We start from the raw sequence: 13,490 nt of genomic DNA on the forward strand, positions 1-13,490 counted from the left end.
CTGAACAGACTAGCTCCAGGGTAAGGGCTGGAGGGAAAGGGGTCAGGGCAGTTCTCTCCAGGGATGGAAGTGCAGGCAGACAAGATTGCTTTTCTGAGCCCTACTGCACTCAGCCATCAGTCACAGTTGGGTGTCAAATCCCAGCTCTCCATCACCTTGGCTAACACCATTTGCCGCACCCTGGTATTTCTCTGAGACCCCACCCCACTCAACTCGAATTTCCGAGTGCTTCCAATGGATCTTCCACACAAGTGGCCTGCTGTGGCTCACACTATGGACTTACCTAAAATCCCTCAAAGTTCCACAAACCCCAAACAAGCAGCAGCTAGCCTTGGCATGCCTGGCACAAGAGGGGATATATCTCAACTTGCACTGTAATTCCCATCAGGGGGCCCCAAGCCTGACAAAACTGGCCAGTGTTGACTTGGAACTAACTTCAACTAAATGGCCATGAGCCCAGCACACGTGGTGCCTGTGTCAGCACACGTTGTGGTGCCACCAAAGGGTCCCAAGACTGAAGCTAGTGGCAACCAGCCTTGATTCACAGCACAGCCTCTTCCAAGTGCCTCCAAGCCCAGCACAAGTGGCAACAAACCACAAAGACTTTGTAGCTCTGACCAGGTGGCCTCAAGCGTGCACTGGAGCCCCTCCTAAGAAGCTCCAGAACCAACACACCTGGGGCCAGCTTTAGACTCTATCAGGACACCACCAACTAGCTCCACAAATGACTCATCTGCAGGGTGGAAGCAGCTGGCAACAAAGCCCCACTAAAAGGACTCCCACTATGTGATTAGCCTCCACACACTAGCTTGTCTGCTTTAGTCATGTAGCCTGAAGGTCAGTCCCACCCACCTGATGTGCCAACAGGGCTCAACTACACTGGAGGGCATACACAACCCACAGAAGGGACACTCCTGTAGCACCTGGCTCAGGTGATCAGGGAGACTGTGCCACTGGGCCCCACAAGACACTATATAAGGCCATTCTACCAAGACCGGGAGATAGCAGATCTACTTAACACATAGAAGCAAACACAGGCAACCAAAATGAGGAGACAAAGAAACACACCCCAAATAAAAGAACAGGAGGAAACTCTAGAAAAAGAACTAAACAAAATGGAAACTCTAGATGCAGAGTTTAAAACACAGGACTGAATTATTGATCCGGAAGACAAGGTAATGGGAAACACCCGATTGGAACTGCAATAAGAAAGAATATTTAAAATGAGGATAGTTTAAAGGATAATATAAAGAATAACAACATTTGTATCTTGGTGGTACCAGCAGGAGAAGAGGGAGAACAAGGGATTAAAAACTTACTTGAAAGAAATAATGACTGAAAACTTCCTAATCTGGTAAGGGAAATAGACAAGTCCAAGAAGCACAGAGAGTCCCAAACAAGACGAACCCAAAGAGGCCCTCACCAAGACATATCATAATTAAAATGCCTAAGGTTAAAGGCAAAGAAAGAATCTTAAAAACAGCAAGAGAAAATCATTCCATTACCTTTAAGGGAGCTCCCATAAGACTGTCAGCTGATTTCTCAACAGAAACTTGGCACAAAATATTAAAAGTCATGAAAAGCAAGGACTGACCACAAAGGTTACTCTATATCATTATAATCAAAGCAGACAAGAAAAAGCTAAAGGAGTTCATCACCACTAAACAAGTGTTATAAGAGATGTTAAAGGGACAGAATGGCTATTGTCAGTAATCAAACAAGTGTTAGCAAGGATGTGAAGACAAAGAGAAGCCTTGTGCACTGTTGGTGGGATTATAAATTGGTACAGCTACTGTGGATAATAGTATGGAGGTTCCTCAAAAAATTAAAAATAGAACTACCATGTGACCCATAAATCCCACTTCTGGGTATTCATCCAAAGAAATTGGAAGCATTAATTAGAAAAGACATATGCAGCATTATTTACAATAGCCAAGATACTGAAGCAACCAAGGTGCCCATGGATAGATGAGTGGATAAAGAAGGTGTGGTACATATATACAAAGGAATATTACTCCGCCATAAAAAGAATGAAATCTTGCTATTTGCCACAACATGGATGAACCTAGAGGGCATTATGCTAAGTGGGATAAGTCAGACAAAGACAAATACCATATGATTTCACTTATATTTGGAATCTAAAAACAAAATATAGGAAAAAACAAAACAGAAATAAACTTTCAACTTTACACTTTAAACAATCAGGTAAATTATAAAATAATAGTGTACATGTCTACTTTTATAAATTAAATATTCTCTTAATTAGGGAAAATCTATTAGTGGTTGAGGGTAGTTGGGGAGGGAAAAGGGAATAACGCTGGTAGGTTTCTTTTTGGGGTGAGGAAAATGTTCTAGAATTAGGTGGTGGTGATGATTGGACAATGTTAGCAAATACCAAACACCTCCAAGTCATATACTTTCAAAAGGTGAATTTTATGGTATGTGAGTTAGTGTTTTTTTTTAATTGCCTCTCCCATCTGCTTCCCCAAGCGCTCAAACCCCAGGGCTATGGGAGTGTGCTGGGTGACCTGTGTGTGTCCTCTGCAGACTCCTCATCGACATGGTGCCCAGGGTGAGGCAGACGCGCCACTACGAGATGTTTGAGTGAAGGGCCCGAGCGCCAGTCTGCATCTGCATGAAGACATCAGGATGACGAGAGGGTCCCACACGGCGGACGGTGCCAGTATTTAGCTGAACATCCACTTTCTTATTTGGAGAGTTTGTGTTCACGGGAACAGGCGTGCCCAGCAGGTTGGTCTGCACTGCTCCCCTCGCCCACCTCCCCCGTCACCCCATCAGGACGCCGTGCACAGGAGGGGACACTGGTTTTCCCATGCCCATTGGGAACTGGCTGTTTCTGTTTTCTGGCGTAAAAAGATTCCTGTGGGTCGGGTAAGGTCTCTGCTTGGCAGGAAGTTCTGTAACAGAGCCACTGACCACACCCGCCTCCTCTGGGCATGGAGCAGCTTGGGCCCTCGGAGCTCATCTCTCCGGCAGAACTGAAGGGAAGACCCTGTGTACCCTTCTGTCCCTCACCCTTCACATGCCCAGAACCGTCAGTGTCGCACTTCCTAATTCCTATCACTGTATTTCATTAGTTTCATACTGTTTGACTAATCCTGAATCTAAACAGATTGGTTCAAAAGGAGATCGTTCTATTTTTAAAGTATTTAGTGATGTACCTGTGAGCTTTGCATGGACGAACTAAGCACATGACCCTTTCTTGTACATCAGAACCTGCACACACATGTAAAAACAGGACCCGTTTTTGACAGATGTGAAACCACGGTTTATTTGTAATAAATAATTACACAATCTACTCACATGTGCAGGCATCTGTGTTGTGTCAGGTGGCCGTGGTACTCTGGCCTGTGAGAGGCAGCTGTCAGGACGAGCTGTCGGCAACTTGGGTAACGTTAGGTATCAGTTCTGGGAGAATGGTCCCCACACCCATCCGTACTGCAGCACTTGCTGTTTGCCCAAGCGACTGCCCGGCCAATAGAGACCGCGCCCTGTTTTGTGTGGCCCGGGAGGTGACCTTTGAGAGTGTCCCTGTCACAGGCAGGCTTGCTGTGTAAGGACAATGGAAGGGCCGCTTGTTCTGGGTGGAGTGTGAGTGGAGGCCCTGAGGATTGTGGGTTGCGTCTGTGGGGAGGCCACCCATCGCTCCGGGGAGGAATGGCCACACACTGATGTGGTGGTGCCCCAGGCCTTGGAGCTGACCTTGCCTGGGACTGAGGGAGGGCTGTCCCAGACCCCAACTCCCCCTCCCACGCCCCACTCCCACTGCTCTGCTCCAGGCTGATGAAGGGGAGGTGGTTTGGTCTGGGGACCCCTCACCTTGGTGCAGCCTGGCGCTGTCGGCCAGCTTCCTCCACAGCGGGTGGCAGAGGGCTCTGCAGGACATGAACACGGACCTGGTAAAGGGCTGCCTGCTCAAGCAGGTCGGGGGATGGGAGGTTCAGTGGTGTCTTTCCTGAGGTTTCCTGTGTATTTAATACAGCATGGAAGCTCCGAGGGAAGCAGGATGTAGCCCCCCCTAAACGTGCATGCTCACCTTCTTCTCGGACCTTTCTGGGACTGGTGTACAGGAATCATGCCGTACCTGCAACTCCATATCCAGAACTGTGTGCTGTCCCTGCTCTGGGCAGAGCGTGAGAGGCTGTGCTGAGGCTGGGCCATGCCTTCCCCAGCACCACCTGCAGCAGCCCCTGGTGTGCCCACACACTTGATCTTGTTTCCAGAGCAGGTGCCTAACCCAGTGCTCATGAGGGAAATGCATCAGGTCTAACAGGCCCTCACCTTTTTAGGACTATTTCACTAGCACATCCTTAATGATGTTCAAGCATCTGATGTAGTTATCTCAAAAAAAGGCCCCGTCTAGGCAGTTCTCTGAGGTGAGTATGGGTGGATGTGAGGCAGGGAAAGAACACACCACAGTGAAACCGTCCTCCACTCCTTTAACCGTCACGGTCTCTCAGCCTTTCCGGCGGTGTCTGCAAATGGTGAGACGCGGGCAGTGGACGCCAGCGCTGGGGTGCAGCTGGCGTCCTGCAGGTGACCCTGCACCCACCCAGCCCCCCAAAGATCACTCCTACCTGTCACACAAGAAAAGTTTATTGAAAAATAAAGTTCTCCCTAGTTTTGTCTACAACAGTGGAAAACAAAGCAGTGCTCTATGCAGGTACAGTACGTTGGGATGTGTGGACAGCGACACCTCGTTGGCAGAACCCTGCACTAAACCCCAGAGTGAACCAGGCGCTGTTTGAAGACACAGATGTGAACGGTCATTAGCTTAGAGACATCAAGTTGTGACAGCAACTACAGTAAAAGGGACATCACCATCTCCTTTGGCGTCAACTGTTCCACTGTTATCCTATTAACACCTGGGCAGGCCAGTGAGCAAAATGCTTCCCAACTTTGCTCCATCTCCCCTTGGGCAGAAGTGGCAGACTACACAGGTTCCCATGCCGCTGTCCCAGCCAGGCATTCAGGCCTCCAGCCTGGCTGACATTCTCTGCGTGCCCCAAGCCCCCAGACACACCTGACGTCCTATGAGTACTCGCTGGCCGTGGTCCCTCTGCCAGGCCTCACCAGCTGCAGGCGACTGGGGGAGTTCATCTCAAGGCTCCACAAATCAGGGATAGAGGAATGATGCTTGGGAGAAGGTAAATCCCAGTCTTACACCCGCAGAAGTCTAGGGCTGCCGATTCAGGTGAAGAGAAAACAGGAACTCGGACACAGGGCTCCAGCAAACTCCTCCACACTCCACAGTGCATCTGTCCAGAGGAGGACCAAGACAGGCGAGGAGACGCAGCTCCAATTGGGGAGCAAGAGGCTAGAACCCCAATAAAAAAGTGAACTGATATTTAGGTGACGGGAAAAAAAAAAAATCAGTGACCCACCAGCAGCTCTGGGAGTGGTTCTGAAGATACTCTCCCCGCCCCACCCCTGGCTCCACCGGGATGGTAGTATAGTCTTGGGGTCCCCCGGGCTAGCCGGTGGCCCGCCCAGGAGTCTGGCCCCTGTGGACTGGACTGTGGAGGAGCCGCCCTGGCCGGCAGGGGATAGCAGGGTCAATCGGTTGCTCCTTTCCCCTTGAAAACAGAAAAGCCTCTCTTACTGCGTTTCAGAGGAACAGTTAACTTTAAGGGGTACAGTCAATGGGAAAATTCACCTTAATTTCTAGCTCAAAAAGCCCCCCAAGGAAAAACTCTGGAACGGTCCAGGAGACACCACTGGGGTGAGGCCCAGCACGGAGCCAAAGGTCACCCTTGCCACCTCCCGTGTGCAAATTCCGCAGCCTTGTTTCATCTGGGGCTGAAGCCAGGCAAGTTTTCCAGTCAGTCAGTGCATTCAGGGATCCAGAACGTTCCAGCCACAGGGTGGGCGCAGGGCTTGGACGCGCTCACCCATAAATCCCACAAAAGTCCTGTAGGTACGACTTTTGAACCAACTGGTAAGGGGTGAGTGCAGCTCTTTACTTCTCAAATTTTGTAAAATGCTAATAACATTTAACACTTACTAGGGCCTACTATGTGCCAGACACTGCTAAACACTGAATCCTCACAAAACCCCTAAGTGCTAAGAGAGCTACGTAATTTTCCCCCGCATCTGAGACTACAGCTAGTTCGGCCGTTTGCTATAAAAACTTGGCTTTCCACTTGTGGTTGAAGCCAACAGGGATGAGAGGGACTGGCCCTCAGCTTTAGGACATCCCGTCTTCCTTCCTCAGGAAGCCGAGTCCCTGTGCCCTTCAGCTCTTCACACGGACGCGCTTGGGGCCCAGGGGGATGGGTGGAAGAGGAATGAAGCAACGTGGAAACTAAAGTGTTTTTAAATAAATAAAACAGTCCAGGCTTCGGACAGCAACATGTATAGCAGAGCCTGTCGTTAGCAAAATAGACTTTTAAAAAACCAAGGAGTTTGGGGGCAGGGGAGGGGATGGTCATGCCCTGATGACACACACAATCCAGGTGAGCCACCATGGAGAGTGGGTGGCCTGCCTTGGTCTGGTCCACAAACACCACCCGCCTGTGAACAGCACAGTTTCAGTCGACCTTTCACGTTCACCCGTGCGCTACCGGCGATGCCGGGGCCCTCCTCCCAGACGAAACCCCGTGCTCACTAAGGAAACAAAAGGTGTGCATATTCTTCCCCCTCCGTGATGTCCAGCAGATCAAGTGTCTGGGGGCCAGTGCTACTCAGGAGCTCAGCGGGCCCTGCTTCTTTGCAGTGCAACCCCTCAGCCAGGGCTGGCACCTGCCCTGCCACACCTCACCACATGCCTGGTGGCAGGGAGCCCAGGCCTAGGGGCAGGCAGCAGTCCCCAGCCCAGACGTGACCAAGTGTCCTGGGACGGTGTGGGCTCGTCTGGAGGGAGCCAGCACCTCTCGGGGTTCTCACTGCTTCAGGGGGGTGAATGTGCATATACGTGCTGGCCTAGGGCACTGGAAGGGCGTTTCCGGTGCCCAGCTGAGCGCCCACAGTGACACAAGGACAGGTCCTATCTCCAAGCTGGAGGAGTCGGCACCAGATTCCAAAACCCACCCCAAAGAAAAGTGAAAAGGCACCTCAGAGAAACAATAAATATCAAACAGATTTGCAACATTCCCAAACATACAGCAAACACAAAAAAGGCAAACTATACACAGTGACAAAAACCCAACGTAAGCAAAGACGCAAAAAACCTCTCCCTTTGTTCAAGTGCAAGTCCAACTACATATGCGGAGTAAATGAGGTGTCCACTGACATTAAAAGCAGTGCTTCCTCTTAGGCGCTTTTACTCCTGAAAGTCTTTACATGCCAAAGGAAGGCTTTCTCTCTTTTAATAAATTAGGTAAATGTTTCCCCTCAAGTTTATTTTTTTAGGAATTTAAGATCACAGTGGGGGGAAAACGCCAGATTTCACTTAGGAAGAAACATACAAAAACGTACAGGCCAGGAAAGGTGTGCTCACAGCCAGGGAGACGGGTCCGGGCGTAGGCCCAGTGTGGAAGTGTCTCCGGCCACAGGTTGGCTTAGGACTCTATTAGGAAAAACTGCCCACACTCTGAGGTGCCCTCCACCCAAGGCAGGCAAGAATCAAGTCCCTACTGGGTGTGGACCACTGCTGACCTGACTTGGGCCAAGTTAGGGGGGTGAGGGGTGGCGGCCAGTACCTGTCCAGCGTCACTGCCTCTATCGATACAGCCTTCAACAACTGGGGTGTAAGTCATTGTGCCCCAGGAGCAGCAGACCCCTCTCTCTCCCCGTGGAACTGCCTCGCCTCAGCCAACACTGGGCTGGCAGAAGCTGAGGCACCTAATGGGGAAGATGCCCTGCTGGGCACCTGAGCTGAGGCTCCCGACACAGGAGTGGGAAGGTGGGGAGTCCCTGAGCTTGGGCAGCCAACAAGCATTCATTCCTAGAAGCTTCTGGAACACAAGGCAGGCACCGAATCTTTCCACAGAATGTAGCTTCCTAGTTTCCACACTCTCTCAGTCCCTGTGCTGGTTTAATAAACAGCTATCCCCAAAATGGGTTGCTGAGCTTGGCAAACAGGTCTCGGCCCGCAGGCGCCCCCTGCTGGCCAGATGCCTGCACTGACCGCCTCACCATTGGGAGCTCCCAGAAGGGCCAGGAGAGGGCAGCACGGGCTCAGGAATTGTAGGCCTGGGCGCTCAATCCAATTCCCACAATTTAGGGTGCGGCCAAGAGGATCATTCAGAGAAAAGCAATTCCTAACAGCAAGGAAGGCAGTTGTTGCCCCTCCTACCGCAGGTAACTGCCCTTGCAAAGCTTAAAAGAACACACACCCACACTCACTCACATCCTATCACAAGGTTTCCTTTCTTGTGTCCTTGCTGCTGGGCCCTGGCCTCCCCATCAGCACTCCCCCTTGCACATGCGTTCAGGGGTCACCTGAAGGACGGGGGGAGAGGCCCTGGCTGCCCTCCTACCCCCTCCGTTCTCTAGGATTGGAGCTGGGATTCAGACACACTGGGAGTCGAAGTGAAAAAGGCCAGCTGAGCATTTGGTGCTATCTATGCCGAGGGAAGAACTGAGAAGCAGGCAGAATCTAACTCCCCACACCTAAAGGTGCCGCACTCCCTCTGTCCCCCTGAAACAGAGTCCTTCCTTTAGTCTCACTTCTCAAAGGCCCACTGGCCATTCATCTTGCCAGCTCTTTGCCGGCCGAGGCGGGGCGGCTGCCCGAGGACATGCAGGGTGCTGGGAGGCCAGGGCCACCACCAAGGGCTGGGCGGACTCCAACTACTCATAACAGGGAGACTCTAAGAGGGAGGAGAGGGCTCACTCTTACCCCGTGGGGATGCCAGGACTTCCTAGGAAACCTACACCCAAAGCACTGGAACGGCCTGGTGGGGGCGGGGAACCCAGCAAAGCAGAGCGCAGGGCCTGGAAGGGGGGGTTCCAGTGAGTCTGACCAGGCCAAGCTACCAACGGGCTCATCCCTCAGAATACTGGTGCCTGGGCTGAGAGCCACCCCACCCCCACAGGTGATCGGCCAGGACAGCGACTCATTTTCACACTGCCCTGCCCCTGCTCCCCCGGTCAACATCAAGTTCGCCCAGAGCCCCATTTCCTGGGCCATGGAGGTTCCAGGCATTCAAAGGAATGTAATGCAAGCCCAAGGTTTGGATCCCAGCTCCAGTGGTGACACCAAGCCACAGGGGCCAGTTCACTCGTCCACTCCCAGCTCAAAGACAACGCTTGTAAGGGGTAAACATCATGACCAAGTCCAAGGGCAGTAGCTCTTTCCGTCCTGGTCCTGCCTTTCGGGATTTACCACCAACCACCAGATGTCAATTTCCCAATCATGTACTGCGTTCCCTGGCTGGGTTGTCCCCCCACATCTGGGGGTGCCTGTTCTGTAGCTGCCACCAAGCACACACAAAAGATTTTCTTCTTTTCTGCTACCACCTGCTTTGAGGAGCTAGGTCCCCACAGGGCACCCCGCCTCTCCCTCCTGCACCCACCTGAAGGGGACAGAACACCATTGCAGTGAAGGTGGATGGTAAACAGTGGGAAATCAAAACAACAAGACCTGTGATCAGTTCCTCTCTGCCCTCCCCTGGCACCCTCCCCCTCCCAAATAAATAAGTTAATGGATTTAGGAATGTTCCCAAAGTTCTTGCCAACCAGCTCAGTTACCCCCTGGTTTTGTTTTGTTTTAAATGAATCTTGAGATTCACGCTCTGCCCTGGAGCAAGTGCACTGAGGGATTCTCCCTGCAGTTGCTCCTCAAAAAATAAAGTTGTGCGGGGAAGAGCAGCCAGGCTCCCGGCCTGACGCCTGCCCGCCTTTGGTTTTGGTGAAAATGCCGCTGTGAGGCGCTGACCACAGCAGGAGTGATACCACATCGAAACCTTCCACCAAAAAGTTCAGGCTCTGGCGAGAGTCCCTGAATGACACCTGCCCCCCTGGCTCTGCCAGGAGAGGGCTGGAGCCGCTGTCTTCCCGGCACAGTGTGTGCAGGGCCAGCTGGTGGCCCCTAGAGACAGTCTTTGCAGAGAGCCACCTGGCCCTTGATGAAGTCCCGGCAGGGGCAGATCCTCCGGTGCCTGGGGTGGGCGCCTGCACAGCTGAACAGCAGGAGGTCACCTTGAAACACACAGTGCTTGCTCTTGGGGTCAAAGGAGGGCACCAGGATGTCCTTGGCCAGCTCTGAGCTTTGGCAGATCACCTCGTACCTGGAGAGGAAAAGCACAAGGTTGGAGGTGCATGGACTGTCCTCGTCACTGGCTCCTCAGCCCACCTCCTCAAGTGGGGAGCATGGTTGCTTCTCCTGCTTTAAATAGACAGCGACCAGTACCCTCTGACCCAGCAAGTCTCCACCTTCTGACCCAGCAAGTCTCCACCCTCTGACCCAGCAAGTCCCCACCCTCTGATCCAGCAAGACTCCATTCCAGGGATGGGGCTAGAGAGAGGTGTGTGCCTGGATGTGTGTGGGGACACGCATTCAAAGCTGCTTGTGAAGACTGTATGTAAGCGTGAAAGTAAATAACCCAAACACCACGTGGGGAATGGGGAAATCAACTTGGCGCATGTGCTTTGGGAGTTCTAGGCAGCCCCCGAAACGGGATGAGGTACAAATGCAAGTGGCAGTGCAGAGCTGTCCTGCAGGAGGCAGGTCGCGGAGCGGGAGGCACAGCGTGACCCAGCTCCACCTGTGTGTTTGTGCGTGCGCACATGTGAGTGGGTGAGGGTATGGGTGTGTAAGAACGTGTGTGTGTGTGATGTATGTGTATGTGCATGTGAGTGGTTGAGAGCATGAGTGTGTAAGAACGTGTGTGGTATATGTGTGTGTGCCTGTAGTGGGTGGGAGTGTAAGTGTGGAAGAACTGCAAGTGTGTGTAGTGTGTGCATATGCGTGCATGTGAGTGACTGAGAGCATGGGTGAGAACGTGTGTGTGGTGTGCATGTGCAAGTGAGTGGGTGAGAGGATGAGTGTGTATAAGAAGGTGTGTGTGTGGTTCATGTGTGTGTGTGTAAGAGAATGTGTGTGTAATGTGTATATGTGAGACTGTGTGTGTGTCTAAAAGCCGAGAAGGCTATACATTAAAACCGTAACAATGGTTACTTCTAAGGAGTAAGACTGGGGCAAAGTCGTGTAAAATTTAAATACAGGGTGTCCCAAAAAACTGTATGTACATTTTAAGAGCTGATAACTCAATTTTGCCACAGTGTGAAGACACACAGGACAACTGTCTCAATTTTCCGACATTCACAGAAGTCTCGATTCCTGCGGACAGGGGAGGGTCCAGCTGGGGACCCCGAGTTTTCCTGCTGTCCCCCTCCCCCAGGCCCCATTCCTCCAGCCTCCTCCTGTCTTCCTCCAGCCAACTAACAACCTCCCTGGCCCCGCCCTAGCCAACACTAATTAGGCGATTTCCAGGGCATCTGGGGGATGCTGGTGGCTCTTGGGGCTGCCAGCCTGGCGCTCGGTGCTGGGGAGGGTCTCACCCCTGCAGTCACCAGTGGGCTCTGCGACTTCCCTAAATGCCCCATCACCTCTGGTCTTGGCACACCAGCCAGGAGGTGGAGGCGTGAAGAGGGTTAAGGTTGTGGAGCAGGAAGGCGAAGGCAGGAAGTGGGGCTTTATGGCTTTCCTAAAGGAAAAGTGAACAGAGATTCAGGGTTTCCAAGCCTACGCAGGCTATCCCAGCTGGCCAACCCACTGTGGGGGGTCTCCGAGCTCACATGTGCACCCGAGTTTCCATATGGAACATGGCCTGGGAAACAGTACGCTCCAGCTCTTTGTTTAGGAGGATGATAGCACCTGCTGTATTTTGAGTCATCTGCCTGGTACCCTGCTAAGCAGGAGCATGGAAATGTCTGCAACTCACCTCAGACCCCATGGCAGGGCTGTCACTGTCAGTGGCCACAAAGAACCCTCCAGCTCCTGCCCTGGTCACCTGGACTCAGACCCCAGGCTCAGTCTCCTGGTGTGAGTGAGCGCATCTCACCGGGGTGGTCGTGGGAGCAGCCTGCCTGCCCAGGGATGGTGTCGGAGACCACAGTCTTCCCACGGTCCAGGGTGTGGCACAGCTCTGGCCACCTCTGGATGCCACCCACCTGCTGGCCCCAGGGAGGGCTCCCGCCTTCAGCGGCAGGGCCCTGCCCCACAACCCTGGCTGCACAGGAAGGCCATGCCATCATTCCTGCTTAACTGGTGAGTGAATTTACCAGAGAGGTGAGGTGACTTACCTAATCCTTGGAGTGTACCCAGAGCCCAGATGGCCTCCACAGCCCACAATCCCCTCTCCACTGGGGACCCCTTCCTTTCCAGGGCATGCACGCCACTGTTCCAGCCTCTGTATTCCTGTGATGTCTGTCACCGGACACACACACCCATTCACACCCATTCTTGCTCACACACCCTCACACCTGCGCGGGGACCCTGGTGTGGTCTAGTTTCCCTTCTGCAGGGCACTGCCTCTCCAGCTTCTCTTACAGGGCAGAGTTAGGGCTCCTGAGGTCCAATGCCTCGGTTTACATTTTATGGCTCTGGAAGAATCAGCGGGCAAAGGCCCGCCTCCTCATGGGCCCCTGACTTCCTGAGAGGACAGAGCTGCTCATCCCCCTGACACACAGGGTGAGGGGCTGGAGCTGGCCTAGCCCTCCCATCGTCCCTGTCCTGGAGTTCCTCCCTCCCCCACCACCACCCTGCTACTTCCAAGTGCCCCAAGCTCCCCTTGACCAATCTGAGTCAGGGCCACTCCCTCTTCTCAGGCACCAAAGCTTAGTTAAAATCCTCCCAAACTCAATAATATTTTATGAGATACAACTTGAAAAGGCAGCCAAATCACAAACAAGGTCTCATGTGAACGCACGTTCCTACTTATGGAGCGAGGCCCTCCCAACAGGGCCCCCCCGGCCTGGACTTGGTTCATCCCAGGGTGTCTACCCATTTTGGTCAGAACTGCGCACGCTCTGTGCACAGGAGCTGGCCGTTGCCCCTGCAGCACACACACCTGCCTGCACCGGAGCTCAAGACCAGCTGCCGATTCCTGATTCAAGGTGACAGCATGGGACGCTCCAAAGGGCTCAATTCATGTCACAATCCAGGCCCGCAAGGTGGAGCAGGAAAGGCAGCGCTGGCGTGTGGAGCCCCTCACTGCTAACTGGCCATGGACATGGGTGGGCCGGGGCGCCTCGTGCTGAGGAGGCACTAACAGCTGGCAGACAGCTGGGGTTTTACAACACTGTCAGCATTTACAAAGCAGGCACAATGCATTCAGTAGGGCCCTTACATTCAGAGAATTAACTGCAGGCAGCTTTATTGCAATGTTAGCATTCCCTGCAGGCTCCCAAGAAGAAACCCACATGGCTACAACGGGAGTCGTTAGGCACTCCCATGGCATGGGGCCTGGCTCTCTTGACTCCTCCTGGTGACCTGGGGCCTGCTCCCCCCACCCAGAGCTCTGGCTGCACATCATCTCACCATCACCCAGGATGTCCCCATTTTACAGATGAGAAAAGCGAGG

The 13,490-nt window shown here is 52.9% G+C and overlaps 2 protein-coding genes across 6 annotated transcripts in view; one reads left to right on the forward strand and one right to left on the reverse strand.

Moving 5' to 3' along the window:
* TMEM163 (transmembrane protein 163) overlaps window positions 1-3,325 on the forward strand; it is a 237,366-nt gene extending 234,041 nt beyond the window's left edge. For both annotated transcript variants that reach the window (XM_059704621.1, XM_059704620.1), the window contains one exon: window positions 2,548-3,325. In XM_059704621.1, coding sequence (XP_059560604.1) covers window positions 2,548-2,608 — 61 coding nt within the window. In that variant the 3' untranslated portion in view covers window positions 2,609-3,325. The remainder of the gene's footprint in view (window positions 1-2,547) is intronic.
* Window positions 3,326-4,601: 1,276 nt separating this feature from the next.
* MGAT5 (alpha-1,6-mannosylglycoprotein 6-beta-N-acetylglucosaminyltransferase) overlaps window positions 4,602-13,490 on the reverse strand; it is a 362,213-nt gene continuing 353,324 nt past the window's right edge. For all 4 annotated transcript variants that reach the window (XM_059704617.1, XM_059704616.1, XM_059704618.1 and 1 more), the window contains one exon: window positions 4,602-10,193. In XM_059704617.1, the coding sequence (XP_059560600.1) occupies window positions 9,995-10,193 (199 nt within the window). In that variant the 3' untranslated portion in view covers window positions 4,602-9,994. The remainder of the gene's footprint in view (window positions 10,194-13,490) is intronic.

Source organism: Myotis daubentonii, chromosome 7 (genome assembly GCF_963259705.1).
Source record: "Myotis daubentonii chromosome 7, mMyoDau2.1, whole genome shotgun sequence".
In the NCBI taxonomy this organism is placed as follows: domain Eukaryota; kingdom Metazoa; phylum Chordata; class Mammalia; order Chiroptera; family Vespertilionidae; genus Myotis; species Myotis daubentonii.